Genomic DNA, 12,482 nt, shown 5'->3' on the forward strand with positions numbered 1-12,482 from the left:
TTACAAATCTGTTTAACTTTCTGGAGCCAGTTGATATAAAAAAAAAAAAAAAAGTTTTTTCCTGGATAACCCCTTTAAGAAATTACCCTAATGGGATGTATTCAGTCCGAATATTTAGTGCAGCACGAGCTGTGCATACGGCCCTGGTCAGGGGCGGTCTACCTAACAGTGCACAACACTATGTGCTAGAGTAGCTATTGTTCATTTGGCGTATGATCGTAAAGAAATCACCTGTAAATATGATGGGACATTATCTTGTCTAAGCCTTGTATTACTACATGCATTTTGTGCCGCCATCATTGATAACGCTGATCGCTGAAGCTTCTTTTGTTTTTAAAGAAAGCCTCATAGGAACGGATTTTATAGAAAACCACAATTTTTGAAATGCAGGTTTTCTTCATGTTTTTTTTTATATATTTATTTTTATTTTTTCCTTTGAAGTCAAAGCAGAAAATAACAGGCTGTGGGTTTTATAATGTTGTGCACTTATCGTTTGCTACTTTTGGGAAAACAACATGAAAAGAAAAAAATATAACTAAGAAACTGCTGAAGGGAAAAAGAAAGACACCAGAGGACAAGTCAAGGACATTAGGTGGCAGTGCTTCTTAAAGGGGGATTCCAGGAAAAAAACTGGCTCCAGAAAGTTAAACAGATTTGTTAATTACTTCTATTAAAAAATCTTAATCCTTTCAATAATTATCAGCTGCTGAAGTTGAGTTGTTCTTATCTGTCTGGAAACAGTGCTCTCTGCTGACATCTCTGCTTGTCTCGGGAACTGCACAGAGTAGAAGAGGTTTGCTATGGGAATTTGCTTCTACTCTGGATAGCTCCTGAGACACGTGTCATCAGAGAGCACTTAGACAGAAAAGAACAACTCAACTTCAGCAGCTCATAAGTACTGAAAGGATTAAGATTTTTTAATAGAAGTAATTTACAAATCTGTCTAACTTTCTGGAGCCAGTTGATATATATAAGAAAGTTTTTTTCCTGGATAACCCCTTTAATGTTCACACTGTGGCCCTCAGTTATCACTAATTTAATGGGGGGGGGGGGGGTTGGTGGTTCATTTCCATCTGAAATTTCTATTGAAGTTTCCCTCATGTTCCTAAATTCCTAATTTTTGGATGTTGGAAACTCTTTTGGCACAATGTACATGCACCAAAGTGCGCCCAAATGACCAAAAGAAAATCACAGGGGGAAAGGCTGCAAAAAACAGGGTGGAAAAATGTAATGAATGGCTCAGATTTCCACATTTCGGATAAAAAAATAAATAAAATAAGCTAAAATTGACCACTGGAAAAAAAAGGAAATGTTGGTGCATGTTTGGCACAAGATGTAATAGAGTGAAATTCTTTTTACCATATTTTTGTTTCACCAAACTTTAAATGGAACTTAAAGGGGTACTCCGCTGCTCAACGTTTGGAACAAACCGGCGCCAGGAGCTCGTGACGTCATAGCCCCGCCCCCTTATGATGTCACGCCCCACCCCCTCAATGCAAGTCTATGGGAGGGGCCGTGACAGCCGTCACGCCCCCTCCCATAGACTTGCATTGAGGGGGCGGGGCGTGACATCATGAGGGGGCGGGGCTACTATGTCACAGGCACCGGCTCCAGAGTTCCAAACGCTGAGCAGCGGAGTACCCCTTTAAAAAAAAGGGCCTTTATCTCATCTGGATCCAAATGTAAGCTCCTTTGCCACCTCCACCATAGTGACCTGGAAAACAAAATCATCCAAAAGACCAGTGCAGTAGCTTATGCAGATACGATTATCTTATATAATAGTTCAAGGTCAAGGAATTACTCACGAACATCTTCTGTGGAATGTCCAAAATTTTTGTTTTTATGTATAACGTACCTCGGTCAGAGGGAGAGAGACACGAGTACAAACCTGCCGCGCTACGTTTCGGGGGCATGCCCCTTAATCATGCATGATTTGATTAAGGGAGCGTGCCCCTGAAACGCATCGCGGCAGGCTTGTACTCGTGTCTCTCTCCATCTGACCGAGGTACGTTATACATCTTGTGTGAAAACTGTAAGAATCATGTAAAGTACGTTATGAGCGAAGAAAATAAAAACTAAAATTTTGGACATTCCACAGAAGATGTTCATGAGTAATTCCTTGATCTTGAACTATTATTTAAGATAACCTTGTCTGCATAAGCTACTGCCCTGGTATTTGGATGAATATGGTACTTGGAGGTTCATAGAGCCTGACTACCATGGGTCTGTGCCATATTCTTTTGTAAGGAGAGTATTGTGCAAAGGTAACTACGTTACCTAAAAACTAAAACTAACGAAAACTAAAACCTTTTCACTGGGAATGTCAACTTTGGAGGAAATTATTATTTTTATTTTTTTTCAAATCAACTGGTGCCAGAAAGTTATGCAGATTTGTAAATTACGTCTATGTCTATATAAAAATCTTAATTCTTATAGTAATTATCAGCTGCTGTATGCACCAGAGGAAGTTGTGTAGTTCTTTCCAGTCTGACCACAGTGCTCTCTGCTGACACCTCTGTCTGTGTTAGAAACTGTCCAGAGCATGAGCAATCCCCATAGCAAACATCTCCTGCTCCGGGCAGTTCGTGATATGGACAGAAGTGTCAGACTGGAAAGAATTACATAACTTCCTGTGGAGCATACAGCAGCTGATAAGTACTAGAAGGATTAAGATTTTTAAATAGTTGTGATTTACAAATCTGTATAAAATTCTGCCACCAGTTGATTTGAAAACCTAGTATTTGCATACAGTGACCCTCATTTACTATTGCAAACCCGATATGTTTTGTTGGGTTGTGCGCCAGATTTTGGCGCATTGCGCCAGAAATTCTGTCTGCGTCAGATTTGAAAAAACCCCGACTAACTCTCCATTTTGCTAAGAAAACCCGAAAAGGGTGCGTGGCTGTCGGGAAAGGGGCTTGGTCACAGACAAGGGGCGTGTTCCCGACATTTTCACAAAAAAACAACATATTTACTAAGGTTTCCAGAGAAAATGTGATGGATTTGAGCTGAGGAAAACCGCACAGATCAGAGCAGGTGTAAAAAAAGCAAAATGTAGGGAAACCTTAGTAAATACCGTGGAAAATAAATTGTAGGGAATTAGAACCCACAAAGAAACCTACACAACACTCTTAGTAAATAAGGGCCAGTGTACGCTTCCTTTGTACCTATACTTAAGGCTTTGGTGCTTTTTTATGCATTTGGTACTATTGTACCAATTAGGTTATTGTTATTAGAGCTCACAGATTCCCTAATGTGAAGAGAATTGTCACCTTTTAGTACCGTATTAAAATGTAGTTATAGTATACTTAAAAGTAGACCGACTTTTTAATGGTGGAGATTTGTCATAGCCTTTAATTAGCAAATTTTTGGTTATGGAATCTGCACTTATATTGCCTAAATTGCAGTTTTATTGGGCAAAAACTTGCTAGTTACACGCTATGCGGGAAAGTATTCACACAGCAAGTTTGTGTGATCGCACCCTCAAAAAGGAAAGCTGGAATCTGACTGGTTGCTATGGGCAACTGCTACAATGATCCTTTGCTCAAGGTTTAATAAACCTCCTGCATTCTTTTCCTTAGTTTGTACAACGTGTATTATAATTCAATGCTGCATTCACAATGTAGCTGGTTGCTATGGAAACAGTCAGCATGCTTGTTGACAGGCGTGTTTGTAGCGGTATAGCTGAGCTCATCAGTTTTACCTAAATCAGATGATTGTAGACTGGGTGGTAGACACCTCTAAGGCTATGTTCTCATGGTGAAATGTCTGTACGGAAATTTTCCGTCCGGATATTCCACCGATGGCGGTAGAATATGCCAGCACTAGGTCCGCTCGGAAGTGGGCCATCTCATAGACGGCAAAGCATTTCCGTGCAGACTCCACAGAAATAATTGACATGTCTATTCTTTCTGCGGACCCCGGAATCCAGATTTCCATGGCAGAAACATATGTTGCGGAAATTCCACTGTGTGCACAGTGTAGCAGAATCCTATTGAACTCATTGGGACTCTGCTGCTGCAACATGTCCAGGCGGAATTCTTCTGCAGAATTCCATACGGAAATGTAATCGTGTGAACATAGCCTTGTTCACATGGCAGAATGTCCCGTGGGAAAAATACCGGGCAGACATTCCGCAGACATCGGGCGCTGGCAGAAAATGACGGCGCTAGGACCACTTGTAAATGCGCTGTCTCCATAGACAACTGTGTATTTACGAGCAGATTCCTCAGAAAGAATTGACGTCAATTCTGCTGAAATTCTGCCGTGTGCACGGTGTAGCAGAATCCCAATGAAAACAATTGGACTCTGCTGCAACGAGCGGAATTTTTCCACAGGATTCTGCTCCTAAATTTTGCTGTGTGTACATAGGCTAAGGATCAGCCACTAGTCACCAGATGGGGTGCAGCATCCCAGCCCTTTCATTGTGGATCCAGACATAGCATAAGTTACACTATTGCTCCTTTAAAGGGGTATTCCACCACAAAAAAAAAAAACGTATTCCCCTATTCACAATCCCAGATGTCAGAACAGTTCACCCCCAATCACCCCCTCCCGCAATCTCTAGAATGGAGCCCTGATTCTCCACACTAAATTGTGTGGTAGGATTCAATGCATTCATTGTCTATTGAGCGCTGGAGATACCTAGTAATGTCCTCTTGGTATCTAGAGCGCAAGCTATCTACCGTATCTCCATTGAGTCAGGGGGGTCCCAGAGGCCAGATAATTATTTATTAGGGTTGGAATAATCCTTTAAATGTGCATTATGTTAAGGATCCCCAAATGCACACCATGGGGGAGATTTATCACAACCTGTGCCGATGAAAAGTTGACCAGTTGCCCATAGCAACCAATCAGATCACTTCTTAAATTTCTAAATAGGCCTCTGGAAAATGAAAGAAGTGATCTGATTGGTTGCTATAGGAAACTGGTCAACTTTTCATCTGCACAGGTTGTGATAAATCTCCTTCCAAGTGAATGAATTGGTTTGTATATATCTCGTGTCTTTGTCAGTGTACATACGGGGGACTACCCAACGTATACTTCACAGTAAAACCTCTTTGAAAAGATCGCCTAACATTGCATCACATGTTGGGTGACCACAATACAGAGGTGGTATTCTGGAGAGGTTTCCCTGTACTTATGATGGACACTGGATCCAACTCAATGGTGTAGCTCAGAAGTCTGTGCTATTCCATCCAGCAAACCCTGTAAGCCAGGACGTAACTATAGGGGGTGCCGACGTAGCAGTCGCACCGGGGGGCCCTGGTGCCTAATGCTTCCTTTACATATATGCGCCGTCAGTTTTTTTTTCCCTCCAGAAAATGCACCGGAGGGAAAATAAAGCAAGAGCTGATCCTATTAATTTAAATGGGACAGTTCACAATCATCCGACATCTATGTTTGGACGCCGGATGATTGGATTCGCCGGACCGGCACAGACAGTGGAACACATCTTGCTGCGTACCCCCGTCCAGCAATCACAAACAATGAATGCCGGATGATGCACTTCTGGCATCAGTTTTGGCAATTTTCACCCAGTTTCTCCGGAGCCCCAAGGCACATCTGCCCCATAAAAGACCAGTATTCTAAATTACATATGGGGCCCTATTGCAGATTTGTCATTGGGGCCCAGAAGCTACAAGTTACGCCTCTGCCTGAAGGATACCACCCCATCGGAGGCCTCTATCCTTTAAAGGGGTACTCCACTGCCCTAGCGTTCGGAACATTTTGTTCCAAAAGCTGGGTGAGGGTTGCGGGGGTCGTGATGTCATGGCCACACCCCTTGTGATTTCACTCCACACCTGCTCAATGCAAGTCTATGGGAGGGGGCGTGGCGGCTGCCATAGACTTGCATTGAGGGGGTGTGGTGTGACAGCGTTCGGAACAAAATGTACTGAACGCTAGGGCAGTGGAGTACCCCTTTAATGAAGGTCTATGGATTTATTTATCCCATACAAAGGGACCTATCCTGACACCGTGTTACATTTAGGCCTATGGTTCATATTCAGAGGCCTAACAGAATATATAAGCCGATATGGTTGTATATGTACCGATACTTTTGCACTGGGGCAGATACATTGACATATCTAGAATGGTGGTTTACAGGAATCCTTTTCCAATTGTCTGTAGAATACAATGCAGTCCTGATCCCTTCAGCCTTCGCTATGGAAGTTTCTGTAGTATTGCACGGATGGTTCCTGGCTTTCTAAAAGCTCCGATTTTTTTTTTTTTTTACCATCCCCCATTTCTATGTCTGTTTCTCTAATTGAAACAATAAATCAGAGAGAGATATGTTAAATCCATGCTGCATGTTTTTTGGCGGTCCCTCGGATGCAGACAGTTGCTATGGAAACAGAGGAGTGACAGGGGTAGGTTATCAGTTTGGGCGATGGCAATACTCCCCCCTCCCCTCCTTCCCCGCTTCCCTAAAATAATCATGCCACCCACTTAACCCCTTCCGTGCCTGTGTCTGCAACAGCTGTGGAAATTCCGCACAGTTCTGATTTCAACTTTTTCCCCCCTTTCAGACTTCTACAAAGAGCTGAACTGGGTGCCAGAGATGCAGCCGCGACATACAGGTGAGGACTCGGCTCCTCTGCTGGGCCGGACGTGTAAAGTTTTCCATCCATCCTTGTATATATCAGAATTACGATTATTTAATGGTTATTACAGCGAATAAAGGGTATTCATTGCATGACAAAAAGTTATACAGTTTTTTTTTCAGCAGAAACCGAAATACAGATGGGCATATTCCCCTTCCTTTGACTTGAAATTCCTGGTAGTTCTAGAATAGTGGTCTCCAAACTGTGGACCTTCAGCTGTTACAAAACTACAACTCCCAGCATGCCAGGACAGCCAACGGCTGTGTGTTGTTGTTTTGCTGGGTGTTGTAATTTTGAAACAATTTGGAGACCACGGATCTTGAAGAATATGACATTAATATACATTTGTCAGGACTGGAGAATTTTTCTAAATCTTATGAAATTTCTCTTTAAGAGTAAATAGCGCCGAATTGCGTGTTGGAATTCCGGGGTGTGATCTCCTAACATTAATGCGAATGGGCACTTCACACATCTGCAACTGAGGAAGGGTGGTACAACACCCGAAACGCGTCTTGCTTTTTGATGTAGTCTGTTATTTTATCTTTTGTTTAAGTTTTATTGGATTAAGAGGATTCTCCTCATTTTTATTTGTTCCGCTGGAGATAGCGCCTGGTGGGGATTGTTTTTTCTACCTCCTCTCTTTGCACTGTTCACACTGCGGAATTTCAGCGGCGGACAATTTTGCTGCCGAAATTGATCTGCGTAAAGAAAGAACATGTTCATTCTTTGGGCGGAAGTCTGTGAGCACTGCATAGTCGTCAATGGTGGCGGCGCAGTGCCGTGCAGTCCTACCACCAAAGTATTTCGGCGGCGGCCTCCAGATGGAATCTCTGCTTGCAGAATACTGCGAGCAGAGATTCTGTTCACATTACGTAGCGTGAACATACCCTAAGTCTGGTGCTTTTTAAAAAAAGTTTGAGCAAAATATTTTATGCTTTTTATGCTTTTATGCTCGTTTGGTGAAAATTTTAAAGGGGTAGTCCAGTGGTGAAAAACTTATCCCCTATCCTAAGGATAGGGGACAAGTTTGAGATCGCGGGGTGTCCGACCGCTGGGGCCCCCTGAGATCTCTCTGTACGGGGGCCAGGCTCTCTGGCCAGATAGCGGGTGTCGACCACCGCACGAAGCGGCGGCCGACACGCCCCCTCAATAAATTGCTATGGCAGAGCCGGAGATTGCCGAAGGCAGTGCTCCGGCTCTGCCATACAGTTGTATTGAGGGGGCGTGTCGGCCGCCGCTTCGTGCGGAGGTCAACACGCCCCCTTCCCGCGGGCTGTTGGGGCCCTGTACAGGAGATCGAGGGGGCCCCAGCGGTCGGACCCCCGCGATCTGCAACTTATCCCCTATCCTTAGGATAGGGGATAAGTTGTTCACCACTGGACTAATCCTTTAACTCAAATTTCCCCGTCTCCTTTAGTTATTTCCCATTCTCTGGATAGGGGATAACACAGTGGTAGGTGGAGGTCCGGAACGAATAGCACTCACCACACGTGCTGGCAACACCAGACACAAAAACAAAAATCACAAAATAAAAAGTTGGCAGCCCAAAGCTATACGAGATTAAAAACAATGCCAGAATATGATGTTACTTTCACACTGGGGCCAGTTTCCCCCTCCTCCTAGACCTGACACATTTTCAGTGTTTTCAGTACTTATGCTGCATTTTTTTATGTGATACGTAAGGTGCCAAATTATTTTTCATTGGTAAATTTAAATTTTTGGGGAATATCAGAGGAAAATATAAAAAAAATAAAAATAAAATGGTGGAGATTTAACACACTTGTGCGAAGAAACAAAGGAGCAGTTGCCCATAGCAACAAATTACAGTGCTTAAAAAGTCCTCTGAAAAATAAAAGCTTGAATTCGATTGGTTTCTATGGGCAACTGCTCCACTGTTCCTTTGCACAAGGTTTGATAAATCTCCATTTACAGTGTGTAATATATATATATATATATATATATATATATATATATATATATATTTATTTATATTGAAACCTCTTTGAGTGGTCTTTTATGGGGGTGGTCCTTTCAATGAACTGTTTCCCCATTTCATTCTTAGTCAACAGCATGGTTCCTCATCTCATTCCTAATCCCCAGCATGGCTTCCCATCACATTCCTGGTCCCCATCATAAGTAACCATCCTATTCCTGTCCCCAGCATGATTCCCCTTATAATTTCTAGTCACCAGCATTGCTCCCCATCTCATTCCAAGTTCCCAGAATGGCTCTCTTTACTAACGTCTAGTACACAGCTTGACTCCCCTCTAATTCCTAATCCCCAGTATGGCTCCCCATCTAATTTCTTGTCCCCAGCATGACTCCCCATCTCATTCCTTGTCCCCGGTATGGATCCCCATCTCATTCCTTGTCCCCAGTATGGCTCCCCATCTCATTCCTTGTCCCCAGTATGGCTCCCCATCTCATTCCTTGTCCCCAGTATGGCTCCCCATCTCATTCCAAGTTCTCAGCATGGCTCTCTTTACTAACGTCTAGTACACAGCTTGACTCCCCTCTAATTCCTAATCCCCAGTATGGCTCCCCATCTCATTTCTTGTCCCCAGCATGGCTCCCCATCTCATTCCTTGTCCCCAGCATGGCTCCCCATCTCATTCCTTGTCCCCAGCATGGCTCCCCATCTCATTCCTTGTCCCCAGTATGGCTCCCCATCTCATTCCAAGTTCCCAGCATGGCTGCCCATCTCATTCCTGGTCCCTAGCAAAACCACCCATCTTAGCTCTGGTTCCCAGCTTGGTTTCTCATCTCAGTCTTGTCCCCAGCATGGCTCCCCATCTCATTCATATTCCACAGCATGGCTCCCCATCTCATTTCTATTTCACAGCAGGGCTCCTCATGTCATTCCAATACTAAGCATAGCACTCCATCTGATTATTGTTCTTCTACATGGCTGTCATATAAGTCCTAGACCCCAACATGGCTCCATATTCAGTTTAATTTCCCATTAACATGCTGATACATGCTAATAGTGTGGAAGATGCCGATTCCAACCCTGTTTACCTTTTTCTGATACGTGGCGCCGTTTTCGAGTTATGGCTGAAAATTAAAATATGTAAATGAAGTGCTTTGATGCACTCGGGGAATGCACTCGTATGCCCACCCGACTCGTCCCTGTACAACACCCCCTCCATTCGCTGCTTTTGAAAGTAGTGTGGAAACATTGCATGCACAGTAGTGGTATAGGCCGGCTGTGCTGGAGATCTTTTGTACAGGACCGGGTGGGCACAAGAGTGCACCAAGCAGCCCCTGTCACCTGTCCAATCGGCACTTCCACAGTGTGACTACATGGCAGCTGGATGCCTCTCAGCTGGCCACTCAGTACTCTACTAATAGAGTCTTCCTCAGGCGGACTCTATTAGCACAGCACAGATCTCACTGAGCAATGCAATGCAAGTGCATAGCATTGTTTAGTATAAGGAATCCAAGCATTGCTTACAAAAGTTCCCTAAGGGGGCTTAAAAAGGTGTAAAAAAAAAAAAAAGAGTTAAATTCACCTCCCTTTTCCCTTTAAAAAAAAAGAAAACATTTTTTATAAATTAATTTAAAATAAAATAAATACTGTAAATAAAATAAATAAAAATAAAGATATTTGGTACTGCTGTGTGTGGAAATATCGGAACTATTAAAATCAACGACATAAACGCAAAACAATACTGAAATCCAAAAAGTGCAGATTTTTGGTGGCGTAACATCCCCAAAAAAATGGAATGAAAATTGATCAGAAAGTCCCATCTGACCAAATGGTACCAATAAAATCTACAGCCCCATAGGCCAAAAAAATAAAAAAGTTATTGGGGTCAGAAGAGGACAGTTTTAAGCATTATTATTTTGTTTAAACAAGTTTGACTTTTTTTTTTTTTTTTAAAGTAGTACGATAGAAAAACATTATACATTTGGTATAATTGTAATCGTATCGACCCAAAAAATAAAAATGATAGTTTTACCATATAGTGCACTGCATAAAAACACCCTCTCCACCCCAAATATTTTTTTATTTTGCTGTAAATTTTGTGGTAAAAAGAAATTTGTGGTTACAGAGTACAATTGGTCCTGCAAAAAACAAATCCCCACATGGCTCTGTGAATTGAAAAATAAAAGCGTTTTATCAAATGGCGAAGAGGGAAAAATGAATATGCAAAACTTTTAATTGGCCCAGTCCTTAAGACCAAATTGGACATGGTCATGAAGAGTTTAAAGGGGTACTCCACCCCTAGACATCTTATCCCCTATCCAAAGGATAGGGGTTAAGATGTCTGATCGCAGGGGTTCCGCCACTGGGGACCCCCGCCATATAGCATGCGGTGGAGGTTCTGACTCCCGACCAGGGGGACGGAAGATCGTGACATCACAACTCCGCCCCCGTGTGATGTCACGCCCCGCCCCCTCAATGCAAGTCAATGGGAGGGGGCGTGACGCCCCCTCCCATAGACTTGCATTGAGGGGGCGGGGCGTGACATCACACAGGGGGCGGAGTCGTGACGTCACGATCTTCCGTCCCCGTGGTCGGGAGCCAGAACCTCCAGCGTTTCCGGAAGCAGATATGGTGGGTGCTGCATGCTATATTGCGGGGGTCCCCAGCGGCGGGACCCCCGCGATCAGACATCTTATCCCCTATCCTTTGGATAGGGTATAAGATGTCTAGGGGTGGAGTACCCCTTTAAAACACTATTCACTTCAAACTAGTGCACACTCACAAGCTCCCATACTCACTTAGCCTCTTGTCCTCTGGCTGTGATCCTGAATAAAATCAAAACCTTTATTTGCTGATACCGTAATACACTTTTAGGATGAATGAATATTTAGCAGAGTTACATGTCACTTCCACTACGTTGATCTATGTGAATTCATGGATAAAAATTCATGAATAAATTGTAGCTTCTGACCTGTTAGTTTTTGCAATTTTATTAGAGAAGTGCACTTATGTATGAGGTAGGTGGTGCAGTACTGCAGTCACACCACAAAAGCCACATGGCAGTATACACAATTTTATTACAGTCTGTAGTTATTTATTTAAAAAAATAATAATAATATTTGCATTAATTGTCATTTTCACTTTTTTTTTTTTTGCTTTGGAAAAAAAAAATATCACAAACTCCACCACAGGAGGTTTTAAACATAAGGGCACTCATGTATACAGTGGGGTAAAAAAGTATTTAGTCAGCCACCAATTGTGCAAGTTCTCCCACTTAAAAAGATGAGAGAGGCTGTAATTTTCATCATAGGTATAACTCAACTATGAGAGACATAATGAGAAAAAAATCCATAAAATCACATTGTCTGATTTTTAAAGAATTTATTAGCAAAATATGGTGGTAATAAGTATTTGGTCAATACCAAAAGTTCATCTCAATACTTTGTTATATACCATTTGTTGGCAAAGACAGAGGTCTAACGTTTGCTGTAAGTCTTCACAAGGTTTTTCACACACTGTTGCTGGTATTTTGGCCCATTCCTCCATGCAGATCTCCTCTAGAGCAGTGATGTTTTGGGGCTGTCGCTGGGCAACACGGACTTTCAACTCCCTCCAAAGATTTTCTATGGGTTTGGGATCTGGAGACTGGCTAGGCCACCCCAGAACCTTGAAATGCTTCTTACGGAGCCACTCCTTCGTTGCCCGGGCGTTGTGTTTGGGATCATTGTCATGCTGAAAGACCCAGCCACGTTTCATCTTCAATGCCCTTGCTGATGGAAGGAGGTTTTCACTAAAAATGTCACGATACATGGCCCCATTCATTCTTTCCTTTACATGGATCAGTCATTCTGGTCCCTTAGCTGAAAATCAGCCCCAAAGCATGATGTTTCCACCCCCATGCTTCACAGTAGGTATGATGTTCTTTGGATTGAACTCAGCATTCTTTT

At 43.0% G+C, this 12,482-nt stretch overlaps 1 protein-coding gene across 5 annotated transcripts in view; it reads left to right on the forward strand.

Annotated features, from left to right (window-relative positions):
* DPF1 (double PHD fingers 1) overlaps positions 1–12,482 on the forward strand; it is a 117,794-nt gene that overhangs the window by 86,375 nt on the left and 18,937 nt on the right. For 4 of the 5 annotated variants that reach the window (XM_056537626.1, XM_056537622.1, XM_056537623.1 and 1 more), the window contains exon 8: positions 6,531–6,581. The exons of the other annotated variant lie outside the window; for it this stretch is intronic. In XM_056537626.1, the coding sequence (XP_056393601.1) occupies positions 6,531–6,581 (51 nt within the window). The remainder of the gene's footprint in view (positions 1–6,530; positions 6,582–12,482) is intronic. 5 annotated transcript variants of the gene reach the window in all.

Source organism: Hyla sarda, chromosome 9, assembly GCF_029499605.1.
Source record: "Hyla sarda isolate aHylSar1 chromosome 9, aHylSar1.hap1, whole genome shotgun sequence".
NCBI lineage: Eukaryota > Metazoa > Chordata > Amphibia > Anura > Hylidae > Hyla > Hyla sarda.